Genomic DNA, 24070 nt, shown 5'->3' on the forward strand with positions numbered 1-24070 from the left:
ATGGGGTGTGGCGCTGCCGGTACCTGTGCGGGAGGACGAAAGTCCGAGTCTTCAGGTCCTTGGTACTTCCAGTCTTGCTCTATGGGTGCGAGACTTGGACTTTGACCAAGGATCTGAGACGGAGACTTAATTCCTTTGGTACCAGGTCTCTTCGGAGAATCCTTGGCTATCGCTGGTCGGATTTTGTGTCCAACGAGCGGTTGCTGAGAGAGACTCGGATGAGATTTGTTACCTGCATAGTCCGTGAGCGTCAGCTGCGGCTGTATGGACATGTGGCTCGTTTTCCTGACGCTGATCCTGCTCACCAGATTCTCTCAGCGAGGGAGTCTCATGAGTGGAGGAGGCCAGTGGGCCGACCACGTGCCTCATGGTTGCAGCAGGTTGACCATCATCTCAAGGAGATGGGGATGGGCCTGGCATCTGCCTGGGGGATGGCCAGACGGAGGCCCCTGGAGTACCGGCGGAAAGTGGACGCAGCGACGCGCTGTTCTGGCACATGCTCCCATACCTGACCTGACCTGACTCTGATGGTTACCATACCCAAGGAGTTGCTGTAGCTGTGTCCAATAAGCTGACCCCAATGATAATCGAGGTAACACCGGTCAACGAGTGTATTATGAGATTAAGGATTCGTCACTCCTGAGGTGTCATTTCCCTGGTCTCTGTATATGCTCCGACTGAGGCGAGTGATCTCACCGTGAAGGATGCATTCTACGCCACGCTCGAGTCTGTGGTTGATCAGTGCCCCAGACGAGATACACTTCTAGTCTTGGGGGATTTCAATGCATCAACTGGAACTGATAGGGATGGTTATGAGGTGTGTGTTGGTCCCCATGGGTCAGGAACTATGAACCAGAATAGCACTAAGTTCCTTGACTTTGCAAGAAGTCATGGACTTAGGGTGGCTGGTTCATGGTTTCAGCGCCCACAAGCTCATCGCTGGACTTGGTATTCCAACTCTGGCAGTGCGGCAAAGGGGATTGACCATGTCCTCATTGACGGTCGCTGGAGGATGATCCAGCACTGCAGGGTCTACCAGAGTGCTCAGTTCTTCAATACTGACCACAGGCTTGTTGTTGCAACTCTAAAGCTGCACCTTAAATCCTGGAGAATGGTACCATCCCAGCCTCGGCTGGATGTTGGCAAGCTCAGGGATGAAAGAGTAGCTGAGGAGTTTGCGAACAGGCTGAGTGGACACTTGGGGGGTCTGGGTTCTTTGGGGGGTCCTGAAGAGTTGTGGAGTGCCTTCAAGACCACCCTCCTTGATGTTGCCGGTGGATGTCTTGGAACTCACCGCAGGGCAAAGAAGAATTTTGTCTCTCAAGGGACACTGGATACCATTGAGCAGAGTCGGAGGGCCAGGCTGAATGGCAGAGCTGAGCTGTTCGGGGAGCTGATGCGTAAAACTGTACGTGCACTGAGGGTGGACAAGGAGGCCTATGTGCGAGGAATCTGTGAGGGGGTAGAGCATCACCTGTGGACAGGTGATTCTCGTCCCGCTTCCAGGGGAATTTGCGCATTGCGTTCATCCAAGCCCATCCCTCAGAGCACTGCAGTTAGAGCAGAGAGTGATAGGCTCTTGACAGAAGAGTATGAAGTGAAGGCCCGCTGGGCCGGTAACTTTGAGCGGTTGTACCAGGCTGATCCCCCAGCTGTCGAGTTGGACGTCAAGGGTGTTACAATCCCTGTTGCTGACCCCGAATCAACTGTGGTCCACCTTTGCTTGTGGAAACACGGGCTGCGGTGAACCGGTTGAAACGGGGCAAAGCTCCAGGGATCTGTAGCATCCATGCTGAACTTCTCAAGGCTGGTGGAAATGCTGCACTCGTGTCGTTGCATGCAGTTTTGTGCTCTGCCTGGAACACAGGCATCATCCCAACTGATTGGAAGAGGGGCCTTGTTGTTCCTCTCTGGTAAGGGAAGGGTGATCGCCAAGACTGCAACAACTACCGAGGGGTGACGCTGCTCTCAGTGCCGGGCAAGGTCTTTGCTCAGATAATTCTTGATAGGGTTCGCCACCATCTGCTTGAGCACCAGTGTCCAGAGCAGTCAGGCTTTACACCAAAGAGGTCAACGATTGACCGTATCCTTGCTCTTCGTGTCCTCACCGAACGCAGACGAGAGTTTCGGCAGGGGCTGCTTGCAGCCTATGTTGATCTCTGTAAAGCGTTCGATTCAGTGAATCGGGATGTCCTCTGGAGGATTCTTGGTTTTCGTGGGGTGCCACCAAAACTGATCGATCTGATGTCTGAACTCTACTCTGGTACTGAGAGTGCTGTGAAGTGTGGTGGTGCAATCTCTGACTTATTTCCAGTTGTTACTGGAGTTCGTCAGGGGTGTGTACTGGCCCCCACACTTTTCAGCACTTGTATGGACTGGATTTTAGGGAGGATATCGGAGAGATCAAGCTGTGGTGCTTCCTTTGGGAATGTCAAGATCTCGGACCTTGATTTTGCAGATGATGCAGTCATCTTTGCGGAGACATCAGATATCCTTTTGTGGGCCCTCGAGGTGCTGAATGAGGGGTCAGAGCCGCAGGGATTACGGGTTTCTTGGGTCAAAACTAAGATCCAGGCTTTTGGTGACATCTTGGATGCTGCTGTCCTGTCTGTGTCTGTTTGTGGTGAGGATGTTGAGGTCGTGGAGAGATTCACTTACCTTGGCAGTGATATTCATGTCTCTGCTAGCTGTGAGTCAGAGGTCAATAGACGTCTGGGTCGGGCCTGGGGAGTCATGGATTCACTAGATCATGGGGTGTGGTGCTGCCGGTACCTGTGCGGGAGGACGAAAGTCCGAGTCTTCAGGTCCTTGGTACTTCCAGTCTTGCTCTATGGATGCGAGACTTGGACTCTGACCAAGGATCTGAGACGGAGACTTAATTCCTTTGGTACCGGGTCTCTTCGGAGAATCCTTGGCTATCGCTGGTCGGATTTTGTGTCTAACGAGCGGTTGCTGAGAGAGACTCGGATGAGATTTGTTACCTGCATAGTCCGTGAGCGTCAGTTGCGGCTGTATGGACATGTGGCGCGTTTTCCTGACGCTGATCCTGCTCACCAGATTCTCTCAGCGAGGGAGTCTTATGAGTGGAGGAGGCCAGTGGGCCGACCACATGCCTCGTGGTTGCAGCAGGTTGACCATCTTCTCAAAGAGATGGGGATGGGCCTGGCATCTGCCTGGGGGATGGCCAGGCGGAGGTCCCTGGAGTACCGGCGGAAAGTGGACGCAGCGACGCGCTGTTCTGGCACATGCTCCCATACCTGACCCTAAAATTACATTTAAAACAACTCCGTTTTGTTTATTTAAATATAATTTGATGGCCATGCACATGGATGAACCACAGGGTTAACGATGATAACAGACAGAGCTGCTAACTACATATCCCTAATTTTCAAGAAAGCAAACAGTGTTGAATTTATGGCATTTAAAGAAATATATGCGTTTCCTTTCTACTACCCCTAAACCATCGTCGTGTATGCTCTCCTGCCTTGATGGAGTAATATCAGTCATAGCAGTCAAATACCATGTCAACCCGATTGCAGCCATTCTCCCCAAATGGTGCTCATGTGTCATCATATTTGTTGACAGCTGTCCAAATGTCTTAGCACCACCAGACTTGACCATTTGGATCATGGCTACAGCATCTGTGACAATGACAGTGCGGAGTGGATATTGGCTCAAGGGAAGTCTCGGCAATAAGTCTGCCCTTTTTTTCAGACTCGGATAGTTTCAGACCTAAGCAAATGCATGGATGATAGCTCATGTGCAAGGACTTCTTTGAGGATGACACCTCGGGATTTAGCAACAATAAGTAGGCCATAAAATATATGTCGATCAGCACTGACATATTTGAGATTATGTGAGCTGGTCCAAGATTGGTAGCATGCACGGTGCTAAAGATGTCCATGGTATGCAATGTTTCATTAAAATTCTGAAGATGCAAGTTGCGTAATTTCAGTATTTTTCAGCAGACGTAAACTTTGCAATTCCTTCATCTTCGGCTTTTCTCAGATTGCTCCTGTGTTTCTTTGGCAAATTACACATTTCTCCCATTCTATTTTCATAAGTTTTGGTGGTGGAAGGGTAAGCTATTCATCGGCACTGCTATCATTGTCCATATTTGAGTTCACTGCTTCTCATTCAGACATCTGTAAAATACAAAATGTGTAGAATTAAATGTCATCATAAATGTGTGCATGTCTTAATTAAGATATCTTCATATAATTTTTCTTAAGGTTACATGGTTTTTGTGTTTTAGGGGTAGGGGAAAGGAAACGCCAATATACAATAAACCCTCCAACATTGCAGGTTCTACAATCATGGGTTTGTATCAATCGCAGGCAACCTATTGTTCCGATTCCCTTATCTAAGGGATATGTCATCCGAGGCGGGATGTCATATCGACGAATCACGGTTTTTTTTTTGCTGAGACAAGTCATCATTTGCCTTTTGAGCTCATTAAAAACGGTGCGTGAGAAACTCCACAGGGCTTGTAATGGGAGGTGATCATTCACGCACTGGATGCAGAGAAAGGTTATTTATGATATTTGGCGAAAATATAGAGTTACATCAGTGGCTCGAGGAGAAAAATGCGACATCTATAAGGGCCGCCTTATGGGGTCAATGATTGTAGGTAGAACTTTCCCCATTGTACTCTTCATTTGTAAACCTTCGTTTTCATTCAAACCCAACTCCCAAACCTTCATTTTCCAACTCCATAATCAAGCCTTTCTGCCAAAACACTTGCTTTCCAACATCCGGATTCGAACCGGTGTTCGCAAGCACATTCTCATGCGTAGCTCATGAAAAATTCAGGCGAAGGGATTAAAACACAACAGGTTTTTAACACCTGCTGCAACCACGAGGTACGTGGTCGTCCCATTGGCCTTCACTCACGAGCCTGAAAAAAATCTGGTGAGCAGGATCAGCGTCAGGAAATCAAGCCACATGTCCATACAGCTGCAGTTGACGTTCAGACTACACAGGTAACCAGTCATCTGAGTCCCTCTCAGCAACCACTCGTTGGACACAGTCTGACCAGCGATAGTCGAGGATTCTGCGAAGAGACTTGGTACCGAAGGAGTTAAGTCTTTGTCTCAGATCCTTTGTCAGAGTCCAAGTCTCACATCCGTAGAGCAAAACTGGAAGCACCAAGGACCTGAAAACTCGGGCATTCATCCTCCTGTATAGGTACCGACGGTGACACACCCCATGATCCAGTGAACCGATGACTCCTCAAGTCCGACCCAGATGTCTATTGACCTCTGGCTCGCAACCTCCAGAGAGATGAATATCACTGCCAAGGTAAATGAACGTCGCCAAGACCTCAACATCCTCACCACAAACAGGAACAGACAAGATGGCAGACCTGACCAAAGATGTGTGTTATTCGTGTCCCGTTCTGTAGGATGATAAAGTATCATGGGCAGCACGCGAGTCTGCCATGGTACAAATGGTCAGCGAACAGGTCCGTCCGTCATCAAGCATACCCCATGCAGTGCGTGCGGGTCCGCCCGTCATCGAGCATCATGTTCACGGTTATCAGAGGCGGTGGGGTGCACGGTGCCCACCCCAATCTGTCAGGGAATTGAAGGAAAGGATTGGATATAATTATTAGATGGAGATTTGGATTGAAAAGGGGACAGATATATATATATATATATATATATATATATATATATATATATATATATATATATATATATATATATATATATATATATATATATATATATATATATATATATATATTAATGGACATTTGGATTGAAGAAGAGTGCACCACATGCACACTGTATATTGTTAGCATTTGGTGTGTTGGTTATGCCTCTGATTGCCTCAACAGTGGGTGGGGGGGGGGTCATCGTTGCGCTGCACATGCTCCATGCAGCGCTGGCGTTTATTGTTGGCCTCTACTGCTGCCCTTGGTCTTCTGAGAGGCCACATTCTTACGCGAAGGGTGCGGCTGTGGTTTTTACAGATGGGTCCCGAGCGTAGCACCCACTGGCCTCGTGAGCACCCCTTGCTTGGATTTACCTCAGGAATAGAGAAAAAAGAATAGGAATGAGGTTCAGAGATTTACTCAGACCTCGCTATGAGATTTACACAACGCACTGCCCCGTTTGACCCACTCGACAAGAAGGGACTATCTGAATGTACATTAATGAAATAATTGACTGGGGACCACTATGTTGGCTGCTATTGGTGTTGGAGGGATGCGGTTTCCAGAACTGCGAAATATATATATATATATATATATATATATATATATATATATATATATATATATATATATATATATATATATATATATATATATATATATATATATATATATATATATATATATATATATATATATATATATATATATATATATATAAAAATCGGAACAATAGGTTGCCTGCGATTGATAGAAACCCATGATTGTAGAACCTGCAATGTTGGAGGGTTTATTGTATCTTGGCGTTTCCTTTCCCCTACCCCTAAAACACAAAAACCATGTAACCTTCAGAAAAATTATATGAAGATATCTTAATTAAGACATGCACACGAAAATATATATATATATATATATATATATATATATATATATATATATATATATATATATATATATATATATATATATATATATATATATATATATATATATATATATATATATATATATATATATATATATATATATATATATATATATATATATATATATATATATATATATATATATATTCGGGCGTAGTGGCGTGCGCCTGTAATCTGGCAACTCGGAGGCTTGGGTTGGAGGATCGCTTGAGGACAGGAGCTCTGCACTGGGCCACGCTACGAGAGGGTGTAGGGCAGCCTGGAATCATGGCGAAACCCAATCCTTATCCCTGTGTCATAAGAGGCGACCAGGGTTGCGTCAGGAAGGGCATCCGGCGTAAAACCTGTGCCAAGTCAGTATGCGGATCATAACGGATGATCCGCTGTGGCGACCCCTAACGGGAGCAGCTGAAAGTCGAACAACATATACATATATATATATATATATATATATATATATATATATATATATATATATATATATATATATATATACACATACATATATACATACATATATATATATATATATATATATATATATACATACATATATATATATATATACATATATACATGAAATCGTTTTTTGTGCACTATCTCTGAATGGTGAAGAATCACTTAAAAATTTTTTTTGAGTAGTTGGACTCAGATCCGGATCTTCACCAAAATATAACCACTTCGTCCTTGTAACACACCGGACCAGTCCACAAAATTTCATCCGGCTCCATATACAACTTTTTGAGATATCCTGTACACAAACAAAGACAGAAAGGGGTGAAAAAAAAGAACTTCCTTCACCTTTGGTGGTAGAGGTAAATATCGCAGCAAAGACCTTGCCCGGCAATGAGAGCAGCGTCACCCATCAGTAGTTGTTACAATCCTGGCGATCACCCTTTCCTTTCCAGTCAGTTGGGATGATGCCTGTGCTCCAGAGCACAGAACTGCATGCAATAATACCATTACAGCATTTCCACCAGCCTTGAGAAGTTCAGCATGGATGCTACAGATCCCATGGGCTTTACCTCCTTTCAATTGGTTCACCACAGCCTGTGATTCAACAAATGAAGGCAGTTCAGAGTTGATTGGAGGACCAGCAATGGGTATAGTTATACCCCTGATATCCAACTCAACAGCCAGTGAGTCAGCCTGGTACAGCCACTCAAAGTAACCAATCCAGCAGGCCTTCACTTCTGACTCCATCAAGAGTCCACCACCCTCTGCTCTAACAGCAGCACACAGAGATGGGCTTGGCGGAACGCAATGCACGAATTCCTCTGTAAGCAGGATGAGAATCACTCATCCACAGGTGATGCTCTGCCCCTTCAGATTGCTTGCACATAGGCCTCCTTGTCAGTCCTCAGCACACATACAGTTTTATGCCTCAGTGCCCTGAACATCTCAGCTCTGCCATGAAGCATGGCCCTGCAACTCTGGTCAATGGTATTCAGTGTCCCTTGGGAGACAAATTTCCTCTTTGCTTGACGGTGGGTTCCAAGACATCCACCAGCAGTATCAAGGATAGTAGTCTTGAAGGCACACTCAAACTCAGAGATGCTACAACAAGCCTGTGGTCGGTGTTGAGGAACTGGGCACTCCAGTCGATCCTGCAGTTCTGAATTCTCCTCCAGCAACCAATGAACACATGGTCAATATCCTTTGCCACAACACCAGCATTGGAATACCAAGTCCAACGATGAGGCTGTGGGCACTGAAATCATGAACCAGCAACCCTAAATCCATGACTTTTTGCAAAGTCAAGGAACTGAGTGCAATTCTGGTTCACAATTCGACTCATTGGGACAGACATGTCTCACAACCACCCCTCTCAGTTGATGCATTGAAATCCCCCAAGACTAGAAGAGCATCTTCTCTGGGGCACTGATCAACCATGGACTCGAGCGTGGCATAGAATGCCTCCTTCACGGTGAGATCACTCGCCTCAGTCAAAGCATATTTAAAGACCAGGGAAATGACACTCAGTCCATAATACGCTCGTTGACCGGTGTTATTTCAATTATCATGGGATTCAACTTATTGGACGTAGCTCCAGCAACTCATTGGGCATGGTAACCATCAGAGCAGCTGATCAGTCGTAGGTTTAACCGCCCACCATGATCCTGATACTATCCGATTTCCGAACTCAGCGTGCTGCAATAGAGATGTTCAAGCACTGGAGCTTAGATGATAGCAGAGACATGATCATCTTCTCGTAGGGAAAGGACAATCCAAGCACCCACCCAAAGGGACCGCCTCAGGTTAACCCCGAGGAGACCGCCATCTGTTGGACGACACCTACGCACCACCTCGACAAACACGACCGCAATCCAACCTGGGAAGGTTACCCCATGTTTTTCCTTCCAACATCAAAGAGTGGGGGTCCCAAAGGCTTTGCCCCACCGTCATCCGGTGAGCTACCCTGCGGTGGTGGAGCTGCACAGGAGGTACTCACACGGAGCGAGTTTTCAGTTTTCTTTGCGTTTTGCAGAGTGAAGCGTTTTATAGTGGCCAGTGTGCAAATCCTGCCACAAACCTCCGAGGAAAGGTTATCCACTGCAGAGGACGTCCACAGACGCAGTTGGGCACCAGAAATGGATGCCCGTTGGCTCACAAGGAGCTCCTCCACCCTTTGACAGGTTTTGTTTTTAGTCCTGCTGGGTGTCCATATCCATACACCCTCTTCACCAGGAAACCTGGTGGGGGAGACGTTTTAGTCGCTGACAACCCAAACACGAAACAGGTTAGTACAGCTTTGCAATGGTACCTGCAGCAAGTCACAGATCGGATCTCGCCTGACCTGACCTGACAAAAATCTGATCTGGTAGGTAAAACCTCCCCCTTTGTACTCTTCCTCATTTGTAAACCTTCATCCTCCTTCAAACCCAATTCCCAAACCTTCATTTTCCAATTCCATATTCAAACCTTATTTTCAAAACGCTTGAAGGTCCCATGCCACCAAAAAGTACTGAAAAAAAAAATATATATATACAATATATATAATATAATATATATATCCTATAGGAGTTTTTCATCGTGATTTGAGATCTGAATGTTTTTTCACAATACTCATTCTGTAAAATGTAAAATTAAAAAAACAAACCTCTTCGGGAACACCCCTAAAAATTCTACTGATATGATCAACCCACATGACGTCAACTGCAGTTTGACAAAGGCTGCGCACATAAATTACTCGGGTAGGTGGTCTTCGTGATTCTATTGGCTTTCTGTGCGTTTCCACATTCGATTGGTCAACTCAATCGCTTCGCTCATTTCTGCTTTAAAAAAAAATTGAACATTTGGTTTTGAATAATGGATGACATGGACTTTCATTTGTCTGATAACGACAGTGAGTGTGAGAGAAATGAAGGATTTTGGTCTGAACACATGGAAAATTGTCAGATAACATAGTCGCGGGAGGTGAAGTTCAGGCAGCTGGAAATGAAATACAGCCTTAGCAGTTCGAGTCCGAAGCAGGACAAGCAGAGGAAACTGGCGATGAAATTCCCGGAGTTAATTATGATCGGGAGGACATCGAAGGAAGACTTGGAAATAACAACTGGTTAGACAAAATCCTATTTGTAATTCAATAATGTAAATTCGACTTGCATACTGCTCGATATCAGAAATATTTTAGTGAGGTGACGTGAACAGCGCAGCGCAGCGGACATGTTTCTCCACGGCGAATGAATCACAAGCAAAGCCGGCGCATGTCATCGGCCTTACCTTTCTGCGCATAAAACGAAGCAACCTCGCTGTCCGGATACGATGAAAACTTGTGTGCAGAACACACCTTGCGACACAATTGTCTAGAGTAGTCCCATAAATCTGACGTTCTGTTGCATTTTTATTTTATTCCTACTGTTGTCATGTAGCACCAGTAGAAAACAATGAAGAAAAGAGAACTAGAACGGGCACTCATAGAGCGCATACCTTCGCCGCCACTACTTTTTTGTTCTTGGTATGAGTGTGGGGAACTGGTTTGATGCTGGTTTCATGCAAATCGAATAAGAATTGACTGAGTTATGCCGAAAACCGCATATTTTTCAAGGGCGTGACCCCCCCCCCGACATTTTACCCCAACTGGTGACATGTGTTATGACGTCATTGTGTCACAAGATTGGGCATTAAATTCTGAACATTTTGGTGCTGGGTTCATGTAAAGCGGACAAGAATTGACCGAGTTATGACAAAAACCGCATATTTTTCAAGGTCGTGACCCCCCTGACCTTTGACCCCTAACCGGTAACAAGAGTATGGGCGTCATTGTGTCATATTGCATATCACAAGATGAGGCGTTGAATTCTGAACATTTTGGCGTTAGTTGCATGCAAATTGAATAAAAATTGACCGTGTTATCGTAAAAAGACGATTTTGACCTTTTCGTGACCTTGACCTTGACCTTTGACCCGAACGATCCCAAAATCTAATCGAATGCTTCCTGGCTAAAAACCAATCATCCCACCAAATTTCATGCAATTCGGTTTTACACTTTTTGAGTTATACAAATCACAAGATTACAAATAAATAAATAAATAAATAAATACACGCCGACCAAAACATAACCTTTCGCAGAATGTGAAGGCAATAATCAAAGAAAGCTACAGCACGTCAGATTTATCGGCCGAGTTGGACAGACGACGGATTTATCGGACAAGTCTAGACTCTAGAGATCTCGAGTCAATCCACTCTGTGCGAGTTTCTGCATGTGACGTCAACGCTGCAGTTCGCTGAAGTCAACTTTTTTAAGGGGCAGGGCATAGCAAGTTGTGAAAAGCACCAGAAATGATCCAAATATTGGTCTAATTATCCCATTTTTGATTAAAAAAAACAAACAAACATGGGTGATTTCTTCACTAGGAAGGTCAAGTTAAGATATAAACAATATCCCCCTTCCGCCACACGGCGGGGGATAATAACCAGAAAGTTTTGGGTGTCACGGGACCTTGAATTTCTGATACCCGGTTCAACCCCCGTTCTCAAACACGCATTCTCACTTGCAGCTCATGAAACCAATTGAGGCGAAGGGATTTATAACGGAACAGGCTTTTAACATCGATGAGACAGGATTATTCTGGAATACGATGTCATCTCGTTCCTTTGTCCCCAAGCAGGGAAGATCGTGGTTCAAGGATCATGTTACCCTTCTCCATTGTGGGTTGGGCAATACTGTAGGAGTCTTCCTCGTAAAGCTAATGCTGCTTTCCGTTTGCTGAATCGCCTTCCCCGCTATACTCCACCACCCCCTCCCCCCTCCCCCCAGCATCATCCCGAGTCAATTCTTGTGTTTTCTATTTACAGCAAAGTACAGTACGATACATATGTTTACCATTACCCACTTTGCTGTGTTGTAATAAATTTTAAAGGTAAAGGTCATGTGTTTGTTTAATATGCACTATAATTATTGTTTTTACACATTTATTTCAATGCTAATATGCTTTACGTGCTTATTTCAATGGTAATGTGTATATTTATGGCTGCCGTCGATCTTCCTCGATATTTTCTCAAAGTCCAGAAACCAAACCACCTCTTCCCATGGGCCCTTGGTTTCCACGATCGCAGCAGTTTTCAGGAACCTAACCCCCACAATATTGGAGGTTTCCTGCATTTCTTTAAATGCAATAATATTCAATACTACTTGCTTTCTTGAAAATTAGATAGATGTAGTTCACAGCTCCGATAGTATCATTAAACTTGTGGTTCATGCATGTGTAAGAGTCAAATAAAAAAATTTAAATATCAAAAAATAAAAATATAAAAGCAGAGATGGATTTTGAATGTAATTTTATGTTTGTTAATTTTAAATACCATAGCTCATTCAAATATTAACTGGTTGAACAACAACAAAAACTCATAGCAACATGCTAATACAGTTAGTGATGAATCTGGCCGATGTGAATTGACAAGAGCAAAAACAAACAAAAAAGGATTTTTAAGATTTGCGCCTTGGCCACCAACCCCCCTACCCCCGCACTCCATCCCACGGCTTCCCAAATGGATAATTGGCTATCAAGTGTTGAACAAAACCAGTTTATCTGGTTCTGGCTCCGAGACACAGACAGACAGACCAATTTTATTGAGTATATTTTCACAAAAGAAACAAATAAATAAATAAAATAAAACTCGTTTTATCTGTTCACACAAAATTTGCATAAATCTTAAAATACAGTCATTCACAAAACAAGCGAAATTCACCTCAAAGCAGACATGCACGGCTGCAGCACGACGCTCCCACCCCCACCCCCAAGCGGATCAGGTTTGGAGTGACTGTGACCACAGCCTCCAACCGGCACGAGAAGGTAACTAATCGGCTATGAACCTTGCCCACCGCCCCATGGGAACGGCCATCCACCCCCCCCACCTCCACCCCGCCCCCAATACCCACTGTTCCCAGCGCATGCCAAGACACAGCAGCCTTTCCCCCCAACTGTGCTGCCATGTCGTGTGTTTGGACCAACACCACACCATGCCACCCCTTCCCCCACATAGGTCTCATGCCCTCACTCTGAGCAGGACCCACATGGCTGTGGACACATCACAGGTCCCACACGGCTGCAGCCCCAACCCCAACCCCCACCATCCTGTGTATCTGTAGCACCTGCAGCACTGCCCCAAGCATGTTATGTGCAGCTGCTCCCCCCTGCCTAGAACAGATACCACATGGCTGCCCCCCACCCCCCCCCAACCATATTACCTGCTACAATTTGATAATGTTAATTAGGAGGATCGTGAACTTGATACTTTGAATCAATCAAACACAAAACCCTGAATAGGATCCAACACCAATATATACAAAATAGTGATGCACATTTACCAGGAAGAAATAAAATGCCAAACATGAATCATTTGACAAGCAAGCAAGCTCGGAACACAATTCAACACCCTATCAAAGGCCCCGAAACTGATTGAAAGGGTCTTGCATCTGCCAGCTCCATATTAAAGATAATCTGCCAAACAATGGAATATATAACCCCAACAAATCTCAACTACAGAATTTTTGAAGGTACAACCATCAGACTGCTGCACATCAGGCTGCCCACCTCACCATGGTCCATAAGCAAGTGAAACTTTGCCAGGTCATTTTAAGTGGAAATCTCAGAAGTCCAACATCTTGAAACTAATTCTTTAGCAAACAATGATGAAGAGCACAACAAACAAATTTCGATCGTACCACAAGTTGACAATAAAACCTGCAAAACATTTCGGACTAGAACGGGCTCTTGGTAGAGCGCATACCTTCGCCGCCGCAACTTTTTTCCGGGCACATTTGAAAAACGTCATTTTAAAACGTCCATGACGTCACAACCATCAGTCCGATTGACGTCAAATTTGGTGTGTAACCTCCTTGAAGGCAGTCCAACAAAATGGAATGATAAACACTGAAAATTAAAAAGTCGAAAAATGACGTCATCTTTTGACGTCATTTTGATGCACTTCCGGGGACGTCACGTCCAATCGGGGACTACCATTCTGAAAGCTCGTAGTTCACCGAACGTTTTAACGTTGGTTTCATGTCAATAGCTCTATTAGATCTGAAGCTATGCCTACAAGTATATTTTGACCTTGAGTGTGACCTTGACTACAGAGTTAATTGGCAAAACCTGTACATCAATAAACAGATATTTTGGTACTGATCCTTATGCCTGGATTTGGGAGACTTTGCTTTATAAATTATATGGATATTTGAATGTAAAATATCAGGACATTTTAGCCACAATTGAAAAACGTCATGTTCAAACGTCAATGACGTCATAACGGTCAGTCCGATCGAAGTCAAATTTGGTGTGTGACGTCCTTAAGGTAAGTCCTACAAAACGGTATGATCAAAACTGATGAGATCGAAAATTGAAAATTTACGTCATCTTGTGACGTCATTTAGATGCACTTCCGAAGACGTTACGTCAAATCCGACACTACATATCTGAAAGGTATCTCGTCATGGAACAATATGGTGGTGGTTGCATGTCGATAGCTGTATTATGAAGGAAGTTATGCTCAAAAGAGTGTTTTTTACCTTTTCATGACCTTGACCTTTGACCCGATCGCTCCCAAAATCTAATCAAATCGTCCTTGGATACTCACGAATCATCCCACCAAATTTCATGCAATTCGGTTTAATACTTTCTGAGTGATGCGAATAACAAACAAACACACATATTCACAAATAAATAAATACACAGCGACCAAAACATAACCTTTCGCAGAATGCGAAGGTAACAAAAGCCCCTGGCAAGCACATCAAAATGCACACATTAGATGGTTGCAATATTTCGCAGTAATGATCGAAAAAGGTTTTGCGACAAGATGGTGAGTAGTTTGTTTAACAATGAATTGTTTGCACATCAATGCGTCATGGATATTTTTCATCAGCATCATAACAAACATATCATCAAATCCCAAAGCTGAATGCACGTTTGAAAAGCTTCAAGCAATTTGTCGTATATTAAATTATACCACCAAAATTGGCGTTCGAACCTTGACCAATGATGCTCCATGCACTGCCCAGGCAATAGGATTTGCAGTTTTGTGAATAAGGAAATGGCATTACTTAATTCCTTTTTTTGAAGTTCAGCATATAATATAGCAAGATGCCAATGCACTTGGGCAGTTCGAGCAGTGAATAATAGTGGAGCACATTACCAGTGAACTTCCTCTTGATGGCATCCTTTGAGCTAGCGTAGACCATTTTGCTCCTTAGCGGTGCCTTTTCCGGGGCCCTGGACAAGAGGGAAAGAAGCGATTCCATAAGAGGAAGCAATTCATGAGTCCACAGCTCTTGATTCACAAAATTAGTAGTCAAGTATAAATACAAGTAGATAAACAGACAAAGATAAATTACTATTACAAAAACAAATCTCTGAAGTTGACATTGGCAAAGTGCTCACAAGCCACAGTGAAACGACAATAAAACTTTATACCAAAAGTTGTCACGCCATACACATGATACCATATTCAGACAGAGATGTCAACAAATCACTTTAGCCAAGTCTCAAGTCTTTGAGGGCAAGTCTCAAGTCGACATAATACAACAAGTCTAAAGGTCATGTGATCACATTACTGGGGAACACATCCTCAGTAGTACTTGCTTAAACCAGATCACATCAGATGCAGTTGAGTGGAACTGCCAAGCACGTACCGGCTCTGAAACAGATCGTTGGGGAATAACGTTCTGGCTAAACTAGGGTGCGCGCCATGCTGGACCAATGAAAGAAAACACGAAAACGAGCTGGGAACATTTCTATACAACATATTTATTTGATACTGAAGCAAGGAAAGGTATGCGTCAGAATGAATGGGATTTTACTATATGTACAGCAGGGGATAGCAAGGAATTTGTGGGGTTAGGTGCAGCAAAAGACAATAAACCTACAAAAGCAAACAGAGCAGGATTATCCCGACTACCTTCTACAATCTTACTTATCCAAGACAGGCACCAACATGCACGCACGTGCACACACACCAGAAAGAGAAAGCAAAAACAAAAAACGTGAAGATAAGAATCCTCAAAATACCTGGCAAAGTCGGCTGACAAACGCAGCCCAGGATGCTTAGGTGGGAAAGATACTGGCATCTAAGGTGGGGGAGGTGCGATGTATGCGATTTATGTGACATGAGGGGGGTGCAGTGTCATGCAAGAGGAAAATGTGATTGCGTATCAGTAACTTGTTCTTCTTTGTGTGTCCACAGTACCATGTAAAGATCTGTACATGCAAGCATGCATCTCTGTGGGACACTCTGCCTGAGGTTTCCCACCTCATGATATGGCGAGTTATCTCCTTCTTTGTTCACCGGGACTCGCGGCAACGTGCGCTCCACACCCATCTGCCGTCTGCAGCCGGTGGTGAACCCATCTGGCTTCGCTGGGGTGGCGGCACGTCGACAGCATGGCAGGGAGTCCACTCGTATGCTCTCAAAGGACAGCAGCCGCACACGAGTAATGCTCTACCTCGAAGTTCTCAGCCGCTCTGCACCACTCCCTTTTCTAAGCACCGGTCAAGGGATGGGACGAGGACTGGAAAGTGACATTGTGTGGCCCAAATCCCACTCTTATATTGGGCCATAGCGGCTCTAGCCGCGTCCCGCCAAGCTGCGGGACCAGAAAACAGCTCAGATGCCCACCAGCCTCGGCACGGTTCGGAACTCCCTGCTTAACATGGCGAGCAGGTTCCCGAGCTGGCACACCAGCCCTGAACGTGGACTGAGGATGGTTTATATGTGGTATAGTAGTGGACTTCCTCTACAACTCACAGGCTCCTTCACGAGCCACAATGTACATTCGGGACCCGAAACAAATCCTTGGATCGCCCTTACAGCGACCCATACTCGTTTGCTTACGGTCTTGCTGTGGTCTGATGACTGCATGAGTGCTGTAATCATTCTGGATGCTCACCGGGGACGTTCCCAGTGAGATGCGGTGGAGAATATAGCGTCTGTAACATGGTTGAGCGCCGCGCAGCGCCAAGAAGAATGGCCGACGCGTGGTGCTCGAAATGGAGTGGCGAATTGTCGTGAGGTAGCGGTACGAGAGTATTTTTCCCGTGTGTGGGAGGCAGTTGTGGTCAAAATTGTGAGATTCGTGAGGTGAGGATTAAGGTGAGGTGCCGTTTGGGAATTGGCGGCACAAATGCCCGGGGAAGGTAGACTTGTTCACAACGAGGAAGGCAATCAGAGCCACGGGTCTCATCACAGCGCTTTACTAATTTGTTTGTTGAACAGCATACGTGCTTGCTCGCTTGGTGTATATTATGGCTAAAAGGAAAGGGTTAGAATTGAGATCAAGGTAAGGATTAAAGAGATCTATATATTGGACCTAACTACGAGTCCCACGTAACGCAATTCATCCCGTTTACCCACTAGAAATGAAGGAAAGACGACCTAAACAAATAATAATTAAATAACTGCCTGGAGATCACTATGTTGGGTGCTATTGCCTGAGAGGTATGTGGTTTTGCAGAACCGCAACAATATAACCAGGCGAATCAGGAAAGGGTGGGACACTGGGGAACTCAGAAGAGGGCAGGACATGAGAAAATGAAACGTATAACTAAGTAACTTCAATTGTTGTGATACAATTTATGACAACGGCACGTGTAGAGCACAGTCTCACCTCATTCTGAAGAAAAATACCATCGATAACTGAACATGTGACTATAATGGTCCACTGCTATTATGACCCAGATGCCTGTATCACCCATGCACCCCATGTCACATAGATTCTTGGCTTGGGCTAATATCATAAATTTAGTTCTTCACTCACATTGGGTCATAGATCAGATATCAAAGATTTCAATTCAACAAATTATGGCTGAAATACCACTTCACCAATGCCACAGTTAATCACCCTATATAACCCAAATTGAGTTGCTGCCATATGGCAAGTTAAAAGATTTTTCGTTGAGCAGTTCCAGAGAAAATGATGTCCACATTTTTACCTTTAATCCAATACGACTGCCATACCATGTGACCTATGATGTCAGTTATCAATAAAATATCCATGTGGAGTCGCTCCAATATTTAAAGTTTCACTTCGATTGGATAAGTGGTTGCAGAAAAACACGCCCACACAGGCCCACACAACCAGTTTTTAATGAAGTTTAAATAATCCAAAGTCAAATGCAATTTCAATAATCGCAAAATCATTTTATCAGGTCGGGATGTGCACGGGGCCAAGTTTTCCCCCCCATTCAACAAATGTTGATGACATGGTTCAAATAAAGTTATGCTTCCGTTGGCAAGACTGATGCTTGCCACTTGGACATGGTGTGCTCTGTGCTGTCTGGAGAGTGGACAGTGAACATTCGCTTTAACCTCAGTGGAGAACAGTATGCGACCTGGTGGCCGTGAGGTCTGGCACACTGTAAAAGTGCACATCACAGTACATGTCATTGACCGAACCCATGCATGCTGATGACTAAAAATCACTGATTGTTTATTTTAAACCCAATTTTAATTTAATGTTTATTTGACGATATTTTTCCGAACACTGTAAACAAGCCATAATAAAATTGAGTCGCAAGTCAATTTTGGCAAGTCCCAAAATTTTGACTCGGATGATTCGAGTCCTCAACTCTGTATTCAGATGGCTAGCGTTATTTTTCAATATTACCATTACAAGGTGGATAAAAGTGCCAAATATGGCATGATTCTCCCTTTGGGGTTAATGATCAATTTCAGCATCGGAGTTTACATAAAACACAAAACTCGCAGATGGTCAACAAACATGATAAAATGTAAATTTTCTCAGGTTCGACAAATTGTCAGTCCAAATTGCAATCAACATGTGTTATTAAAGCCACTGAATCAGATATTACACTGGAACACCACAAATGCAAAAAATATTGTCATGTCCAGGGGGTTAGCCCCTACCTGGATGGATAGCCGAACAGTTCTCCCTTGGAGGCGAACAGCCGAGATTCGAGAGATTATGGTACGCGCGGGAAGGGAGGGAGGGAGGGCGGTGAGGATGGAGGCACACAGCACAGGGGTTTATACTCGAACCCACGACAAATAGACAACACAAGCAACTTAAATAAATATGGGGGTTTAATGAAAATAAATCAAATATTTACAATGGTAATAATTCAAAGCGGGACAAAGCCGTGAGGTAACCTACATTCTAGCATGAGGTGCCCTCCACACAAACTTTAACACAGACAAGGGGACAGAAGAAAAAGAAAAATACTCCCTTTTTCCCAGCACTTAGCACTGTGCCCAGAGATGAGTTTGTCAAGCTTGGGGTTTACCAAACCGTGCCGTCACCACGCAGGAAAATGCTCCCAAAAATGGTGCCAAACCGCTCTCTGAGCAGGAAACGTACAGGACGTAGTTTGGGCGGTGATACTCAACACCGCTGTGCAGCTTTTCATCGATCGCACTTGCCGATGCTGCTCCTCTGCAGAATGGCGGTCTTCTTCCCCGATGGCACAACATGAGGCTGAGGCACGGTCTCACGACCCAGCCAACCAGTCTATGGCTAGCGTCTTGCTTCATTACGCGGGCAAATTCAATTCGGCATGAACATGAGAATTGTGCAGCCTTCTTCAGTGTCGAGGAAAAGCCAGCCATCGTGCCCTTCTCTTCCAACCGCAAATCCTGCCTCACTCGCTTTTGGCCCGTTCCTTCTACATGTCCCGACTCCGATCCTAACTCTCCTGACGTGACGCCCATTAATCATGCACTCCAGGGGCATGGTTTTCTCGTCATTCTTGGAGGCGAGGTTTCTTGCCTGCTTGGAAGTGCAGCTCGGTTGTTGTTTTAAGGATGTGATCCCTTAACGCTGGTCTTGGAAATGCAGACATAGGAAGAGGTCACAGGGGTCAATCACATACTGGGAGAAATTAGCCTTAATCCTACCTAACACAGCACCACCCGTGTGGGGACACGCAACACTGAAGCTGACAGTTTCCCAACTCAAGTTGCATCGAAACGACTCCTACACGTCCACGGACCAAGCCACTCTATATAATCATACCTTTTCTATGAAATTCGCCCATCTACCCCACAAACATATTACCTATAGCTTATATTGCATACAGTGTAATAATAATTTTAAAAATGGCTATTTACACACAATATTTGATTGGAGATGTACATATATTTGCCTCTGCCACCAAAGGTGGACAGAGGTTGTTTTCAGTCGTTTGTCTGCCTGCAGGATATCTCAAAAAGTTATGGACGGATTCAGACTAAACTTGAACAGGTTGGGTGTGTAACAATGACAAGTTGATTAAATTTTGGTTAAGGTCCGGATACAGATCTGACCTATCAGTGGAATTCAAAACGAAAACTGTTCAGCCTGGCAGAGGTATGCATTCAACTGAGTGCCATTCTTGTTTCAGCTTGTGACCATACAACATGAAGCTTGAATGGACTAACTGCATCATTTGCCAACAAGTCGCCTTAGGAGCTACTAAAATGCCCATTTCAAGGGAAACCCTTCAGAGGCAGGTCAACACAGAAAACCATCCAGAGGCAGGTCAATAGCCTCTCCAACACCTTCAGGAAAATGGGCAATCGCTTCTTGGATGATTTTCTAGATCTGGCAACACTTGACAGTCACAACTACTACATGGATGAATCAGTGGTAGCTGCATTGTGCACCCTGGAGGAAGACAAGGAAAGAAGCAGGACTAGGAATGTACTTGAACATTGCATCCAATCTATCAATGACCCAATCAATAGGAATATTCTGGCGTCTTTGGGAATCTTTAGCGAAGGGCACCATCAGTATAAGGGAAGAAGAATAAAGTCCTTCAGAATAATGTGGAACTTTTTGCCCAGTTGTTACTCTCCACTCAAAGCCAGGATTGTAATTTGAGGGTATTATTTGCCCACAAGATAGTACTTCCGACCTACTCTCAGATTATGGAAAGCTCTATTTGCTAGGCACAGTCTGAACTGCTGAGATCATGTACTGCATGCACTGGAGTAGGGTAGGAAGATCACCCGAGTATGAACTGTGGACACAGAGGTTATTATCCTTGCTGGTGAATTCCACAATATGGCAGTGACTCAACCTTTGGCTGACATTGAGCAGGACCAATAATTCGATTCCACAGCATCAAGGAAGAAATCAGAAGTGCTACCAGTGTTCCATGCACTGACTGGGATACCACATCACCCTTCAAGGGCAGGAAGTCAGTCAAGCAGGCCTATAAATAGGTCAGACATTCATGTATCGAGCTTGCCACCCGATTGAGGGCTTGAATGTAGACTATGATCACTTTCATAAGCTTGAGAGGCTGACTGTCATCCTGTACAACAAAACCAGTCCTTTGAACTCAATGAGCCAAGAATGGAACTCTTCTACCTGAAGAATTTATCCATGGATAGAATGCCACACACTATGTTTTACTTCAACACACACAACAGAGGGTGTACCAAGATGGAATCTGGTCAACCAGCACACCGACCCAGCAAGTATTTTTCTCCACACAAATTTGCCTGGGCCAAGGTGTCAGGATCATGGGTACCAGTTTGGATGACAATTCCAGAAGTTTTCAAGCATGTAGGAAGTTTATGAAATGCTCCCGCAAAAAGAGACCGTTTCAAGTGCAAATGTGACAAGCTAGTCTTCACTGCTCATCACTGCAATTCATACAGCCAACCCAAACATGGAACATAGCATATGTTAATTCAGAGACACTGAAGAAATCAAGTATGTTTTGCACTGCAATGCAGAGAAAATTAGAAGGGCAGTCGGAAGAGCGCATACCACCGCCACACAATGACTGATCCAGTAGAACATATTAGGGGCAAGAAATTTATGAAATATTATGTTACATGTCGTTTTTGGCCCCATCTCTCACTGGTGATAAATCGCTTTATAAAAATTATTGTATCCGGATTTGGATCTTCATCAAAATCGAATCAATTCGTCCTTGTCCTACACTCAATGTATCCACCAATTTTCGTCCGAATGCATCGACAACTTTTTGATACATCATTCCATACATCATTCCATTCCATACATCATACAGCCCTATCTCTCAATGGTGAAGAATCACTTAAATTCTAGTAACCAGATCCAGATCTTCAACAAAATCCAATTAGTTGTCCTCGTCACACGCACAACCTCCCCACCAAATTTCATCCAAATCCAGCCACAACGTTTTGAGATATCCTGCAAACAAGCAAACAAACAAAGGGTGAAAACATAACTTCCTTCCACCTTCAAGTGGCAGAGGTAATAAAACAAAAGAAAATAACTCTGTCCACAATAGTGGAAGCAAAAATTTGCTGGTTTCCCTTGAAGGGAGACTTTCACAAGGACTCAATTCTCATACAAAATGAGATGAAAGTATTGATGGTGAAGTTAAAATTGGTGCAAAGTCCAAGGACGATATTGTACTTGGTACAAAGTGCCAGCTGTGTTAACCTGAAAATGAATAGAAGATGCTTTCATAAAATGTGCTTTGTGTCAATACATTTAATCACGATAAACATGGAAGCATTCACCACTAATGAAATTATAATCGTGCAGTCCAAGTGCTGCAGCAAATGGGTCGCGCAGACCATGTGACGCTATGCCAATTTGACGTTTAGCAAGGTAAACAAACATGGGCAGTGGCTTCTGCAGAAAAACAACATAATTTCATGAACAACAGCCAAAGAGAAAGGCTGGAAGAAAAATCAAACTCTCTCACAATAGCTCATGGTACACATTTAGAGGCACTACAGCCTTTAAAACATGCAAGTGCCAACATTGAAACAGTTTGAAACAAATGCCTCACAAGAGTACCGAGTAGAGATGGACCTTAAAATTATTGGATGGCTGCCATACATTATAGATTTGGCAAAGACTCCAGTTATGCCATGAACAAATCAAATCAATTGGATGGCCTGTGGAGCAATTTGCAGGCATGAATTATGCACAAGCCATGTGATCAGGAAGACCAACCTGCTACGCCACAAAACCCTCAAATAAAGCACGACAAATGAATCACTCGCATAAGGCTCGAAATGACACTGCTCCACAATTCCCCCGAAAGTGTTTCCATCACTAATTTTGTCTCCAATAGTTTTTTCAAAATCGCACTGATCAGTTTCAACATACTGAGAACCTTCAGAGATACTAATACCGAGGCCTTAATGAAACAGAAATATTCTGGTTCCATGCAATTAATTATATCCAATATTGAATATAAAATCTAACAAGTCTGAAGACGACGATGGTTCATGAGCGGTATTTGACAATGTAGATCATTTCAGAAGTCAAGGATGAGACAATGTGATAATGTTTGACCAAGTTATAAAAATGATCAACATGATGTGGTAGGAGTGACAGGTTATTTATTAACTGTCAAAATGTCGAAAACCCGGTTTCGTTCAACAACTTTCAAAATTTGACCTTTGCATAACCTTTTAAGGTCACAAAACAATGTTGTGGACATTAAAATAAGGAAACAGCGTACGTGCAATAGTTTATTGGAGTTAGTTCATCGAAGAAGGTCGAAAACCCGGTTCGATTCCCACAACTTTGAAGATTTAACCTTTGTGAACTTTAAAGGTCAAAGGTCAAGGATTATGACCTTTGGTGCAAAACTTCCTTGGAACATTCTAGGAACAATATAACGTCATATAGGCTATATGGCATTTCGCACTCCTCGGATTATCCATACTTTGATGAAATCAGCGTAAAAACAAACTTGAAGGGGGCGCCACGGGCAAGGTGTTCGAGATAGAGCAAAATGCTTTCAAGACTTTAGGTGGGGAATGACCTCAAGATTATGCATAAAAAATATTGTCATCCTAGCTCTCAAAGTTTGGGCGGTCATATGATTTTTATGTCAAAATTCGCAATTTTCTAAGTTCGTGACCTTGACTTTGGGACAAAAATGAAGAAAAAAAAAAAAAAAAAAAAAAAAAAAACGAGCTCCGTGGGGCTATGCAGGTGCCATTGGGCTAACCAAATACCGAAACCCCAGCCAGATTCGCCAACCCCCTCGGAGAAGATATTTTTTTGTGTCAAAATTCGCAATTTTCTAAG

At 43.9% G+C, this 24070-nt stretch overlaps 1 protein-coding gene across 2 annotated transcripts in view; it reads right to left on the bottom strand.

Moving 5' to 3' along the window:
- The window catches only part of LOC147019717 (cofilin-2-like), an 85440-nt gene that overhangs the window by 11917 nt on the left and 49453 nt on the right, over positions 1-24070 (bottom strand). For both annotated transcript variants that reach the window (XM_085894383.1, XM_085894385.1), the window contains one exon: positions 15223-15299. In XM_085894383.1, the coding sequence (XP_085750509.1) occupies positions 15223-15299 (77 nt within the window). The remainder of the gene's footprint in view (positions 1-15222; positions 15300-24070) is intronic.

Source organism: Eptatretus burgeri, chromosome 9, assembly GCF_056783735.1.
Source record: "Eptatretus burgeri isolate ZD-2024b chromosome 9, Ebu_testis_v1, whole genome shotgun sequence".
In the NCBI taxonomy this organism is placed as follows: Eukaryota; Metazoa; Chordata; class Myxini; order Myxiniformes; family Myxinidae; genus Eptatretus; species Eptatretus burgeri.